The sequence below is a fragment of the Thalia democratica genome, unplaced genomic scaffold (genome assembly GCF_965202585.1).
Source record: "Thalia democratica unplaced genomic scaffold, ktThaDemo2.hap1.1 HAP1_SCAFFOLD_818, whole genome shotgun sequence".
Taxonomy (NCBI): domain Eukaryota; kingdom Metazoa; phylum Chordata; class Thaliacea; order Salpida; family Salpidae; genus Thalia; species Thalia democratica.
In genome coordinates, this window is record NW_028139783.1 from 23532 (window position 1) to 39560 (window position 16029).

Below are 16029 nucleotides of genomic sequence, written 5' to 3' on the forward strand. Positions count from 1 at the left end.
AATAAAACAAAATAAAATCGAAGCGGCAAACACGAGTATTTTATAGCATTTTATAACATTTTTCCCCAACAGCCTAAAAATTTTTTCTAATAGCTTAAAATATTCTTCCAAAATAACCTTTTTAAACTTTCCTAAAAAGCATAGAATAATATTCACAGCGTATTTCAAATTCAACTAATCGTACAATAAACTGTACCATTACTACGTCATAATTATTATAAAAAATTCTAAAATCGAAATTTCTGTTCACTATTATAATAAACTGTAACTTACTGACGATCACATGAAATTTTACATTTCAATAAGTGAAACAGCTGTTTAAATTATAGTTTTTATAAAATTTAAATAAATATATTTATATATATATATACATAGTTAGTCTTTACTATCCGAGAATAAATAACAAAACTTATATGTGTACTTAACTAGTACTTTAAATTTAACTACATTTTTTGAGAGTTCTATTCTAACCAAAACAAAAAATATCTTACTTGTCCGCATGAATTTCAATTTCCTCTGTTACATCTTGTAATTCAGATACAGGTCCTTTATTACTTTGCTGCAATTTTATTTTCAATATTAGTTTAGAATGTTTCACCATTGTCTTTTTTTGTTGAACTTACTTTTTTCTTGTTAGATATTTTTTTTGTGTCCCTGGTATGAATCTTTTATGAACAATTTTATTTTATCTTTTCGTTAGTTTGTTTCTAACATTTACTTTTGTTGTTTAAGATTTTAAATCTTGTATTTTTTTACTTTAATATAAGTATATTATAAAACTTTAGTTTTCAGTTTCTTTTTATGTTATAGATTTCGTACTAGCTAAAATAACTGTTGATTGGCCTGCATACTAAAGTTGTGTTCCGTGTAAAAAAAGTTATCGTGCCAAAATGTCGCTGTGCAAAAATATCACCGTAATAATGTGACGTTGTGCAAAAATTCTGCCCTAAAAAAATGTCTTCAAGAAAAAAATCGCCGTGAACAAATGTCCCTTCGTGCAAAAGTGATGCTCGTGTAAAAGTGTCCCCTCGTGCAAAAATGACGCTGTGCAAAAGTGACGCTTGTGCAAAAGTGACCCGTTCCCAGTTTAAAAATTTCATAAAAGATTAAAAAGTTTACAAATAACAAATACTTGAATGAACAATAATATAAGTCAAGTCAAAAATTTTATTACTTATTGTATTTGTTTAAAACTAAATAACTATCGTTTACTTATTGATGTTATAAATACTTTTGTAATATTGCAAATGTAATTTGCACAACTGTATGTACAAAATAGTAAATCTACTTTAAGTATTTCTATCATCTGATGAAAAGTTTACAAAATACTCATTTACTTTAATATTTCAAGTGTTTAACTTACAATTCAACTGTATTTAATCGTTGTTTTAGAAATTTTTTAGAATAATGTTTTATTTTTTATCAATTTTAGTAAGTAAAAATTTCATAAAAGATTAAAAAGTTTACAAATAACAAATACTTGAATGAACAATAATATAAGTCAAGTCAAAAATTTTATTACTTATTGTATTTGTTTAAAACTAAATAACTATCGTTTACTTATTGATGTTATAAATACTTTTGTAATATTGCAAATGTAATTTGCACAACTGTATGTACAAAATAGTAAATCTACTTTAAGTATTTCTATCATCTGATGAAAAGTTTACAAAATACTCATTTACTTTAATATTTCAAGTGTTTAAATTACAATTCAACTGTATTTAATCGTTGTTTAGAAATTTTTTAGAATAATGTTTTATTTTTTATCAATTTTAGTAAGTAAATTGAAATAATTGGTTTGTTTTGAACAGTATTTGGCACATGTGTTACATTTTTTACGTAGGTAAACTTTCACCAAATAAGTTTTTTCTGCACAGTTTGACAGTTTACTCATTACTTACTCATTTATAAAATTTCATTGTTTCTTACAACAGTTCAAGTTTCATGTTAAAATAACGTTTATTTTATTTTATTTTTTGTTTTACTTTTAAACCAATTTTTTTTTGAAAACTTCAGTTTAATTTAGTTTTAAGTTTTACTACGACCTATATTATGATACAAGCAAACTAAGTTATACTTAAAATTTAGATGATGTTTATGATTTTCTTGATTTTTAAATAAGCAGTTTTCAGTAGTTTTATCATAAATAATAAACTTAAAACTAGTTTAATGTACTTTTATATATGTTTGCATTAAGTAACAAAAATGCAATTAAAAAGTTAATTTTAGTTAAATCATATAACAGTTTTATTTTGATCAAATTTTACATTCTAGTTTAAAACGCAAAAATATAATTGTTAGTTTATTCAAAGTTTTGCTTATTATAGTCTCAATTCTCACAAGAAACTAAAAACAAGTTAAAAAATTAATATTTGAAATTGTTTTTTTTACTTATATTAAGGCTTTATTTGTTTTCAAAATTATAGTAGATATAATCTAAAAGTGATTAGTATGAAAAAAAAACAATGCAAAAGTAAATTCTTTAATTTTCATCAGTTTAATTATTTCACTTTTAATTGTACACTTTACTTTTTAAACTTACAATGGCTATCATGATATAAAAGTTAATTCTTTTAAATTTTAAAAACTCTAATTTAATATTTCTACAAACATTTTCTCTCGTGATTTTAAAAGTATAAACAATAAAGTTTTACAATTCTTTTTCTAAAACCATTAAAAATAGCATAAACATTTTAACTTTTTTATACTTACAGATTTAATAATACTGTACTTTAAAGCTACAATAAATATCAAAAGCAAAACATGCAGGTAAATTTGTTATTAAAAAATATTGAGAAGATTCTAAAGTAATAAAATTTTAATATAAACAAAAAAGCTGTATATGTAAATGTTAAGCCGTAAAATTACGCATAATAAGCATGTTGATTTAAACCTTAAACAGAAAAAGTGCTAAGAAACGTTTTATTAAACTTTCAATTAATAAATACAATATACGCTTACTTGTTTTAGCTTGGAACTTATATGCAAATTATCTAAAAAATTCAATCTGTGCTTAACTTATTAAGTGTTTGAAAACCTTTTTTGAAACTACTTTATAAATTCTGGGAATTTTTCTTTGAAGAGAACTTTTTTTTTTTGTAGATTACAGTCAATTTATTTAAACAACCAATATTTTACATACAGTATGTTCAAAAAAATTTATTTGTAAAATTAAGATAACATTAATTATTTTACGGTTTATTTCTTTTTGTTTTAAGGCTTAAAAAATTTAATTCTAAAATAGCTGGCTTTTTATAAAACTTGTTGTCACGTTTTTGTTTTAAAACAATAGTTTATTCTCACTTACTCGCATTCAATCACTTATGTGTCTACCATTGTGTAAAAATCGGTAAAACGGTTAAAAGTTTTGTTATAAAAGTATTTGTTTTTGAGCTGTTAAACGATTTTTTTTAGTAGTTTTATTTACTATGAGAAAAACCGTAAAGTTTTCTTTACACTAAAAATAACTGAAATGCCAAAATATAAAAGTACGAATAAAGTAAGTAAGTTGTAAAAGTAAAAACGTTATTTATCTGTTTTACAAAAAGCTATCAAAAGTATTTGTTTAATAAAATTTAAGTATACAGTTGTTAAACTGACAAAAAATTAATGTTTTCCTAACTAGTTTATCTATTGATAACTCAAGTTTTTTTTATTTAAAGCTAAACACATTTTGTTAATTTTCATTTTTTTAAAATTATTTACATATGTTTTATTCTGTAAGCTTATGAAAAAACAATTTTGAACAAGTTAAAAACAACTGTTTTTATCAATTTTAGTACTATTTATATAATAATTTTGTTCGTTAATTTCAAATATAGAAATTAAACAATCCTTGCCATAAAAAAATTTAAAAAGTACTAAATCATTTTATAGATAAAAATATTAACGAACAATGCTTGATGTTTATCTATTTTAAAACTATTGACTAAAAAATGTCAATAAAATATGCTAAAATGTTTTAAATACTTATAAAAATATTAATACTACATATATTTCACACTTTTTATCTAACTAAAATAACCAAGATGTTATATAGAACATGTACTTTTAAATTGAAAGCATTAATAATTGAAAGTAATTACTTTTATTCCTAATAAACTAAAAATGTTTTTAAACAGAGTTAAAAATTAGTTCAGTAAAAGCTTTAGTTGTGTTTTACTTATTTTGAAAAAAACTCACTACTAAAAATTATAGTTTTAAGTTAATAATAAGATGCGTAGAGATTAGTTATTTTTTTTCTAATTAATAATGTTTAAATATTATGCATCAAAATTTTCTGCAAAGCAAATACTTATTTTTCCAAACAGTAGCAAAAAGCGTTGTTATAGTTTTAATATTTGAATTATTTAATGTTTAAAAACATTTTTTTTTTTATGTTTAACTTTTTTCATAACATTCCTAATGGTATTAGCATTTTATCAATGATACTTAAATGTTTTATCTCCTCTTACCGTACTAACTAATTTTTAATGTAACAAACACTTCCTCAACAGTCGATAAAATGCGTGGTGTTTTGCTCAACTATTTTTCTAGTCAACAGAATGAAATGCGTGTTGATAGTAGCATTTTGTTAATAATATCAATAAAAACGTTATCTCTATACTTAATGATAATGGCTTATCTTATCTTTAAGTAGTAAAAACTTTCAAGCCAGTCAATAAAGTCTATTTTTAAAAATTAGCAACTACAAAAACTAAAATTACTAAAGAATAAATCATTTTTGTTAACTTTAAATTCTTATCAATACAAAGAATTTCTCCAAACTGTCAAGTAAACTAACGAACGCTTAATTGTTAATGCTTTTGTGTGATTTCGTTGATACTATTTAAAATTGTTTTAGTCATTTTAAGTTAGTGACGTTAGGTGATCGAATTTTTCACTTTAAACACTACAGATTTAATTACTTGAAAATTTTATATACAACAAAAGTCAATAAAATGCGTTCGATTTTTTTACAAACTATTAACTGTTTAATGGTATTACTACTTTGTTTAAATAAACTACATAGTTTAGCAATACAAAGTATTACGATGTTACAGAATTCTTCAAACTAAAAAACGTCTTATCAAACTAATAATTTTTTATACTAAAAAAAGCATTTGTATTCAAATTAAGAAAACAAAAATCCAACAGTCAATCAAGTGCGTGACGGTGGGCGACGGAGCGGTCGGCAAAACTTGCTTGCTAATCAGTTACACAGCAGGGGAATTCCCCGGCGAATACATTCCCACCGTGTTCGAGAACTACTCGGCCAATCAGGTGGTAGACGACCACTTGATCAATTTGAGCTTGTGGGACACAGCCGGGCAGGAAGACTACGACAGGTGTGTTACGTCATGATTTGTTTTGTTACGTCATAGTATGAAACTATTAAACATTTTAATTTTGAACTACTTTTAAGCTATTTTTTGTTGACAAGTGTGAGGTCATAATATGTTTTGTGACACAATGAACAGTTTTTAGTTTTAAAAGTTTTTTGTTTGTTTTCTTAATTATCTTTATTAGTGCTTGATTATAGTAGTTATCTAATATATATAATCATTATTAATACTTAACTCACTTAATTTTTGTATGTTTAACAAAAGTTTACTAGATTTTAAAACAAAAAAAAATATTTAAGAAAAAGTTACAGAAATGAAAGTTTTAACTTTTTTAAAGAAAATAATTCTTTAATGACAATTTTTCTTCCACAGACTTCGCCCCCTCTCATACCCAGGCACTCAGGTCTTCATCTTGTGCTTCTCAGTGAGCTCGCCCTCCTCCTACGAAAACGTCAAGATAAAATGGTATCCCGAACTAATGCACCACTGTCCGGGAGTCCCCATAGTTTTGGTGGGAACCAAGATCGATCTTAGGACAGATGAGGTAGATTAAAAGACCTTTTTGCTAAAAGACCTTTTTTTTATGGCAACTTTTAATGATCTATAAATAACTTTTAAATGCAATTATATTCTAAACTGTTTTAGACTAATAGGTATTAAATAAGTTTATAAATTAAATTTCGACTTAAGAAAAGAAAAAATAAGTTTAAACAAAATTATTGTATTTATCATTATACAATTTTTGGAGTTTTTTGTGCCTTATATTGTTAGGTTGAGTACACTAATATATTTCTAATTATAGTAACAGAGAGCTTTTAAAAGATTTTTTAGCAAGGCTTTAAAATTAAAAATAATTGTGGTTTACAATTTTATTCTGTTTATAATTTTCATTTCGTAAACGAAAAAAAAAAATAATAATTAAAGCTTAAACCATTTAATACAGTCAGAATAAAATTTACTTTTAAATTTTAATTACTCATATCTACATAACACCACGTTTGCTTACGTTTCTAATAAGTTCTATTTATTAATATGACAATAGTTAATCTACTTCGCTTAAACATATTTAAGCTTAACTTAATTACATATACTTTATTTATATCTATAAATAAAGTGCTAAATTAAGATAAAACATATGTTTTTATTTATTTATATTTCACGTTAAAAAATGATTTTTTGATTCGTTAACATTTACTATGACAGTACTTGTAACAACTTCAATAATACTTCATGGCTAAAATTAGAATTTAAAGGACTCTATATACTTTACAATTAATAAATTTAAATGAGATTACGTATTAAAGTAATGTTACTTTAAATAAAAAAATATGATTTTTTTCTACGCTTTATATTTAAAATCAAAAGGTACAATAAGTAATTAGTAGTTTGTTCAAGTATACAAGGTTATCTTCTAATATAAATATTTGAAATTTACTAAAATTATTTAAGTGGTATAAGATTACAAAATTAGTGTTAAAATGATTCGATCATAACAGAAAACCCTTGGTTTACTGGCACAAAAGGACCTTTACCCCATATCCACTACAAAAGGAATGCAACTAGCCAATGACATAAAAGCTAGAAAATACTTGGAATGCTCGTCGCTGACCAGGGAAGGATTGAGGGAAGTTTTCGAAGCGGCCATAAAAGTCGTTCTCTACCCGCCAAAAGTTGAAGAGAAGAAATCAATTTGCAGTCTTATTTAACATATTTAAGACTGAGAAGTTCGTATAACACTCTCGTTTTGATTACTGCATTGCATAAAAAGATTTATCTGGCTATATTTTAATAAAAAAAAAATAGTTAAACATTTTTTTACAACTTCTAAATTCAAACATAAAAATTAAAAAAAAATTGTTAACTAATATCAATTGCTGTTTCTGTATCTTGAAGGGATAAAATGCTGGTAGTACTTGAAAATATTTGTATTGTTATATGGTTGTACTACGATAAACAAAATTAAGCGTTCAGATTTTAATTTTTTCATACTTATGACCTTAAAAATCTTATATATTACAGTAATTATATTAAGAAGTCGTTATTTTTAAAACTACCTTACTACTAAATATTCAACTAGTTTTATTTTTGATTTATATTTCAAAATTTTTGATGGTTTTGTAAATAAGTACTTTTCTTTGTGATTTTGCTTTTTTGGTTTTAGTTGCTGAAGTAGTACTAACACATTGGCACTTATCAAATGGTAGTTTAAAGTAACTTAAACAACTGTCTTTAATGTATTTGGTAGGTTTTTTTTTTATCAAGTTAGTAACTACTATATATATTTTTTTTATTATGTTTAGTTTGTATAAATCTCACCTTCTCTCCTAATAAAATATTTAAGGATATATATCAACAATATGTTTTTTATTCACTTAATGCATATTTTTTCGCATTTAAAATTGTATATATTTTTTAAAATTATTATATTTTTAATTTCCAAAATTTTTTTTCTAATCATTTGTCGAAGTTTACAAAGTTAAACATAAAACAAAAATAACAGTATATTAAAAAAGAAATATATATATTAGCACTCACCAACTCATTTTTAATTTCTAAAGTTATATAATTACGAAACATATTCTTACTTAAGTAAGGTTTTAGCGTTTTGTTATTGTCTTCTTTGACAATGTAAATTTAAAAAAATTTTTATTTTAAGTTCACTAAGTAAGTATTTTTAAAAGCTTTTTAGACTTTATCACCTTATAGGCTTATATATGTGTGCATTATCACTGACATCAACTATAATTGTTTTCAGAAATGGTTTTTATTGTTGAATAGTGTAATAGAAGTTATGGCTTTAGTAAAACAGGGTGGGTGTCAGAATGACACAGCGACAAAATGACACGGTGCTTCACTTTAGCATGGATTAACAAACTTAGAAGCAAAACTAAACTTCTTCAGTAGTATAACTTTTAATTGTAAAATTTTGAAAGTAATTAGTTAAACAAAAGATTTATTATATTTTTTCCAAACTATAGTAGCTTGATACATTTGAAACTATATATGATACAATGCTTTAAAATTTTAGTCATAGTATAAAATCAAAAATATTCTTAAGCTTTATTTTTTACGTTTCACGACTTTTCATAATTATGTAATGAATAAAATTTAGTACTTTTTGTTAAACTTTTAATTAAATATTATCAGAAATTGTTTTAAAAAATAACTAAGATCTAATTCAAAACAGAGTTATTTCGTTGTAAGAAAAAGTCATGCGTGTTTTAACTCTAGTTTTTAAAAAATAAAGAGTTAAGCTGCTTTTGTAGTAACTAGCCAGTTATATTAAATATATTTAATATTTTAACCTAGTAGTTTGTTGAAACATAAAATTATTTTTATTACTGTTTCTAAAACGACAAAAGGTTATCGCTCGAAAGTTTATACCAAAGAACAGTTCAGTTATCGAGTCGAAAATTACATGCTTTAACAATCTAATACGAGCAATTTTTTATATTGCGATAATGTTTTATTTTGCGGAGTTTTACTATTATAATAGTAAGAAAAATTGTATACTATTTATTAAAAATGAGTATGTTGTTTATAAGTGCGACGATGGACAATAAAAGGTATAAACATTACGTGTTTCACTTTATTTTATGAAATTACAATCCAAAACTCCTGCGGTCTTTGTTTTAAAAGTTAATCAATGTAATTGTTGCTGATTCTACGAAACCGGTCAGAAGACAGGAAACCGAAAAGTTTCCTAGAAAAATAAGATCGTTGTCAATACCAATGAAGATTGAAGTTTCACAACAAATCGTTCCCTCCCTTATTAACCACCGTGTCATTTTGTCGCTATGCTAAAGTGACCCTCCGTGTCATTTTGTCGCTGCGTAAAAATGACCTTCCGTGCCAAAGTGACGCACTGTGTCGTTTTGTCGCTGTGCCAAAGTGACGCACCGTGCCAGAGTTACCCAACGTGTCATTTTTCGCTGTGCCAAAGTGACGCACCGTGTCATTTTTGTCGCCGTGCCAAACTGACCAGCCGTGCCAAAGTGACGCACCGTGTCATTTTGTCGCTGTGTCATTCTGACCCGCTCCCGTAATACAAAACCATCTTTTAAGATGTTGAATAAGCATGTTGAGTAAACTTTTAAATCAGTCTTTGAGGTTAGTACAAAACTTAATAAAACTATTGAAAAATTCTTACTCAAAAAAAATAACTGTATTAAGAGCTATGTATTTGTTATAGCCACTCTTGGAAAATATAAAGACTAATGAACCGGAACTCAAAAATGAAAAAAATTGACATTACGAAAGTACAAGATATTCGATAAAATCGTAGAGACGATAATAGGAGCCTACAAGAAGTACTTTGCAAATTTTAACTTTGACACAGTTTCAGCAAATGATCTTGGAAGTAAACTCAGGTCATATGTTTTAAGAGAAGCTGCTGCTTTTCTCAGGACTCAGCCAAATTATGATAAAATCAGTAGACATGTATAAAAAAGTTACCTGCTAGCATTTTTAAATATAGTCGACAGCAACACAATATACCAAACAGCAAATGTCATAAAAATCATCAAAGATTTCCAAATTCCTCTTGATCCGGTGAAGCTTTTAGAGAAAGCAATCAGCAGCATCATGATGATCCATTTCAAAAAGCAGAAATGCTTTTCAATTCGCCCAAAACCAAAAGATATAGATCACCCGCAGAACATTGTTAGAGATGATGGTCTTTCCGATTTCAAAGAGGGTGACTGGTAATAATGATTAAGTTCATCATTGTGGTGACAACCTTCTAATTAAAAAAAATCTTTTTTTTTAACTGAAATTTTAGTTTCTAAATGCATTTGTGTATTGTTTTTATTGTGTTTTTGGGTAGGCTAAATTCTAAAGTGTTTTATTCTTCGTTAAGTTCTTACATAATATAGTTTGATATTAAACTTAGTTTTCGCAGTTATTAACAAGATAGTTGATTATACATATTTTTAACATCAAATTGAGATTTATTTAATGGCTTTCTTTTTTTTTAATCAATTTTTTAGTTGTTTTTAGGTGTAATTCGCTAAGAGACCTAAATAAAATAGATACATTTATAAAACATACTTGTTTTTTATATAAAAAATAGACTTTTATTATTCAATATAGTGAAAAAATAAAGCTTTAACAATTCAACAAACTTTTTTGTATGAAATTTGTTACTTTAATTAGACAAAGTAGTCGTAATTCGGAACAAAAAAATTATTTGTAATTGAAATAAAAGTTATAATAAGCTTACAATTAAAATGGTATTTTTACTGTGCTGTTTTTACTGTGCTGTTTTAAACTAAAATATACAATTTTATATATACAGAAAATAAAACAAATACTAATTTAAAATTTAAAAAACATCCGGTAAAGACTAAAATTAAAGAGGTTTATCAACTCTTCAGTCTTTCAATTGTTTAGCATTAATTTTTTTTTGTTAAAATAATGTGTTGTATTTCATTTTTGATAAAAGTTAATACTTATATCTTGTAATAGGATTTTAAGAAGCTTTATGCTCGGATAGTTAATCTCTTTGAAAAAATTATTCTAAGTTCTTATGATTGATTGTACAATCTAAAACTACGAAGTAAAAAACAACAAATTGATACAACAAACTACTGTAAAAGATTGATATCTTGAAACTTTTAATATCAACTTAGTGCGACGACTTCAAATAGACGAATAACAAAAACAAAAAAAAAAAGCATTTAATATCAAATACAAAAACAATTTTATTTATTTACAGTAATTATCTGTACATTATCTGAATATTTAGCAAAATATCTTATAGTATAATAATCTATTTACCACAAACAAGGAGTAACCATAAATTATTAAGGTATTTATTTTTAGTAATCTTGAAAATTGGGCCATTAAAATTTAACTATTAAAGTTTAGCACATTTCCGATAAAGTTATTTTTCTGTTTTAACACTTCCCTAAAGTTCACTGTTCAAATAAAAATTACTCATTGACTTTTGTAATACAATTAAGAAAAAGGCACTTAATTCAGTTAACAGTCAAAATACTTTCAACAGAAAAATTCATTTGTAGTTCAGAATTTGTTGAATAAAACTATCAAGCTTAACGTGTAATTTAACAGAACTGTCCTACAAAATGTAAACTATACTTATTAGAAATGAAATATTCATGTACACTGTATTTTTAGAATGATGTTTGTAAATTGAAATTATTTAATTAAATTTTTAAGTGGATCATAAATTAAAAAAAAACTATTATACAATACTGCATAAAATATTTATATTTTATACAGCAATCTGCGTTGAAATAATCATTTTATTGTGTATTATGGTTGTTAGAACTAAATAATACGCACAATTGCACAAATTTTAACACAAACGTTTGTTTTTCAACTCAAATGTTTTGATCGAGTGATAGTGTTGCTCAAAGTTACTCTGTGAAATAAGCTGTTAATTAATAAATATTTTAAACGTTCATTCAAAGTATTATTCTAGTAATCCCGACCATTTTTAACTAATTTTGATTTATTTTTATTCATATTGTTAATAAAATTGTTACATTATAATAGTTATTATTAGTATTATAAGTTGAAATAACGTTTAGTATTTAAATAATGTTTAATGAAAAAGTAAAAATAATAACTTTGAAATATAATGATTCTGAATAAAATATTTTTGTATAACTTTTTTATTGTTACTTTTAAATATAGTTTATATTTTACTCATAGTTAGGGATTTTATCTTGATAAGAAAAATTATTCTATTGCTAAACTAAATATTAGGTAATTTTATTCATCAGCAAATAAGCCTGAAAATACTAATAAAGCTGCTAGTTACAAGAACGACCTTAATCTTTTTCAAATAGTTTTAAATTGTTGATTTGATGGATTATGTAATAAAATATAAAATGTATTTTTATAAGTTTATATAATTTACAAAATGTCAGCTTAAATGTCTGAACTGAGTCTTTTTGTATATTTTTTAATTGATATTTTTAAATTATAATTTTAATTTTACTTATAACAATGTCAACTTAAATGTTTTTATTTGTAAATAACATTAAACTTTAGTATTTAGATTATATGAAAGACAATTTAAAACTGGTTAAAGGCCAATGCAGCTACAATAAACACAATTCAAAAAACGTTTATGACACTTATATAAATTTTCAAAAATTAAATAGAACAAAGATAACAATTATAAGAAAAACTATTACAATCGATAAAACTCTTCAAAATTTTTAAACTATTCTTCTAAAAAATTAGCTTTGTATAAAAAGTTTTAAACAATTTATTAGCAATAAAACATCTTCTTTATCTTCCATAAACGATATGACAAGAATTATTTGTTAGAAAAAAACATACACAACTTTTATAATCACTTAAGTAATTCGTAGGAAATAAATCGTTAAACTTGATATTTCAAAAGAAAAAAGTTCTACTAACTACCAACAATTTTTTATAAATATGTATGAAGTACCTTTGTTTTGTGTAAAATTAAAAAAACCAGTAATTAATCCAAAAGGGTATAATTAATTCAATAATTACTTTTCAGAAATTTAATTAGATTTATTATTTACTTATCATTTTTATGTTTTTTTATCTTCGTTTTCATAAAAAAAATAAATACAGTGAACTTATATAATAACAAACATTAATAGAACTTAAACTTATTTCTGGAGTTTTTATGAAAACACACCTACAGATTTAAGACGATTAGTTATCTAATTTACGTAAAATATTTAAATCTGTTTGCAAAGAAAAGTTTATATCATCTTTTACTTTTAAAGTGCTTAAAACCTTTAAAAGGCTTTTTTTACTTTTTGATACATAGCTCTTTGCTTTTGGTCTGGGAGGTTTTTTACTTGTCGAGTCGTTGAGATCACAACGTCCACAATTATAAACAGGCGCAATCGTATCTTAACTCATACTAGTTTGCAAATTGCACAATATTGAAAACTCTGATTTAGTTGTAACCACTCGTACAAACAAGACCAAATAAAATTAGATTAATTTAATTTTTCGAAACCTTGAAAATTAACAAATATATTGGCAATAAGAACAACTTTCAGAAATATTTAATTTAAAAAATATTAGTCATTCTATTATTAAAAAAAAAAAACAATATTCTTTAAATTTCTGATTAAAAAATGAACAGAACTAAAAAATAACAAAAACATATGACCGCAAAGCACTACAATAGAATTTTTGAAAACATCTAAACAAATACTACAACAGAACTAAGCTTTATCAAAGTTCAAATTGTTTTGCTGTTCGTGACTGTTAGCTGTATCTTTCATTTTACCTTTTTACTATACGTAACATTTGTAGTAATCTCTTTAAAGCACACTCTATCCGATACTAGTTTTAATTACTTTTAATTATGTATTTAAACAATATGACAAAAAATCGTTTGAACTTTTTCTCACTGTGTTATAAAAAGCTGTTGGTATATTTTTACAAGTATAAGTAATTACTTCCAAGAAATTCTTTTTTTCAAACAATTTTAACTGACTGTATACGGTCCATCGCCGTCGAATACCGAATACGGCATTATTATTTTGTTTCATCACAAATTTCTAATTTTAGTATACAATGATACAATCTTTGTTTTAGAAAACACAACAAATAAAGCAACTTCGTAAGTTTTAAAATAATTTTGTTTATTAACTGGTTTATATATTTTTGTTTACTCTTTATAATATACTGTAGAAGTTTTGTATGATATGCATACAATCATGTTTCATATGTTTAAGTGATAATCATTACTCTTTTTTTGTTTAAATATAAATTGTACTAAACAATTCAAGTTGGTTATAGCTGATAATCAAACCTTATAAAAACTATAAATGTATTAATAACGAAGTTCGTCTAAAGTAAAATACATTATGTCTACACCAAATTATACTAATATTGCTACGAAGTATTGAAATCTATCTTTAAATGCATTATTAGATCCCGTGATTTGTCTTTTGTTTACAAATTGTGATGCATTAATCGAACGATGTTTGGACTTTTTACCCAAACATCTTTGTTTGTTTTAGTAGATTATATATTTGTTTTTTACTTAAATAGGAGTTGCAAATTATTAAAAAAATATCGCAGTGAGAACTCCATAAAAAAGACAAATTGTTTTTTTTTTGTGAAAAGTTTTAAAGCTATAAGAAAAAACAAATAGAAATGCACACATTTTGATTTCATTAAATATAATAAACAAAAGGTTTGTATTTATAGATAATACTAATTATTTTAATTTTTCTTAACTATATTTTAATTGGTCATATTGAATTGTTCTAACTACTTTAAATGGTTTTAAAATGGCTAGACGTTGAAGTTAAACTCTTTTTTGTATGTATAACATTGTAATAAGTTAATACGTACAATCCGTAAAGTATTGTGAAAAAGTAAAGAATTTAATTTTAGATCATAAAATTAACTTAGTTTACTTTAAGTTTTAGTGTTTTAAAGAATAGATAATTTTGTAATTATATTATTATTGTTTATAATTTGAGTCTTAAATTATACTAATTATTCTAATTTATGCTAACGTTATGGTTTAAAAACAAAGTTTAACCAGTTTAGAAAAAAAAAGTCATACATTACTAAACGATATTACCATTTGAAATAAATTATTATAACCATAGTCATAGTTAAAAAACTTTTATCAACTTATATTGTTCGTAACAATAGCACAAATTTGTTACTTATTTCTATATACTCTTTGGCTGCCAATAATTGTTTTTAATAATTGTCTTCATTTTTAGACCTAGACACCTTGAAAATTGTTACGAATTATTATCTGTTAGAGGAACAAAAAAACAAATTACTAAATAAAAAATTTATCTTATTTTAATAACTTAGAAAAAAAAAATACTTGTTTAATATATGTTCAATTAATAACAACTTTGTATTTAATTTATCTAAAGTTCAACAAACTGTCTCTTTAGTATAGACATTACAGTTTTAACTGTTACGATTTTTTTTATAGATAACCATTAACTATGTTTTAACAAATAAGTTTTTTTATTGAGTAAACAAAAATAGATAATTCATTAAAAAACATTTTTTTTTAATTCTTTATATCTAGTTTAAACCCAAGAACATGTGAGCTAGTTATATATGTTATAAAAAAATATTCTATTTGTATTAGGATTACAGTTATTCTTTTATAAGGCTACAGACAAGAATTTTGTTTGATGTTTTATATATATAAAAAAATAAAAACTATTTTTCAGTTAAAAAAAATAGTTGTTACAATAACTTTATGGCAGAAAAGAAACTAAAAAAATATTAACTTTGTAGATGATTATCAAATGATGTATAGATCTTAATAATGTTTTTCATGAAAAGATTACCACGTGATTAGCTCTCTGCTTTATAAAAACAACACTGCAGAGACTCAAAAAACAATTCTATCGTTATTTAAACTTTAAATCAAATCAATATAGTATGTCAGAACTTGTAATAATTATGTTTGTTTCAGTTTTCAATGCTATACATAAGCTGCCTTAAACATTTGTATAAGTATATATAACAACTTTATTTATCAATATTTTTTTTATCAACTAATTTTTGTTCATATAAAAGCAAAGTTAAAAGAAAACTCAAATTCACAGCTTAGTATTTTATAATAATTGAACAAATATTTTTCTTTGGAAATTTAATACGGTTTTTATAATATTTCTTTACACTAAATTTATAAATTTAAGTTACTTAATTGTGTTTAATTTTACTTAACTTATTAAAATTATAC

The 16029-nt window shown here is 24.1% G+C and overlaps 1 protein-coding gene across 1 annotated transcript; it reads left to right on the forward strand.

Annotated features, from left to right (window-relative positions):
• The first annotated feature begins 985 nt into the window (after window positions 1-985).
• Window positions 986-7033, forward strand: LOC145847107 (ras-related protein Rac1-like). Its single transcript, XM_082953520.1, has 4 exons — window positions 986-1003; window positions 5149-5330; window positions 5700-5871; window positions 6824-7033. Exons 1-4 carry the CDS (start codon window positions 986-988, stop codon window positions 7031-7033), a joined length of 582 nt encoding a protein of 193 aa, XP_082809646.1.
• Window positions 7034-16029: the final 8996 nt, after the last annotated feature.

Bases quoted from the DNA above. Each gene is read 5' to 3' on its own strand.
- LOC145847107 (XM_082953520.1), top strand. The intron at 5,331-5,699 runs GTGTGTTACGTC...TTTCTTCCACAG, and splicing joins GGGCAGGAAGACTACGACAG to ACTTCGCCCCCTCTCATACC. The intron at 5,872-6,823 runs GTAGATTAAAAG...CGATCATAACAG, and splicing joins TCGATCTTAGGACAGATGAG to AAAACCCTTGGTTTACTGGC.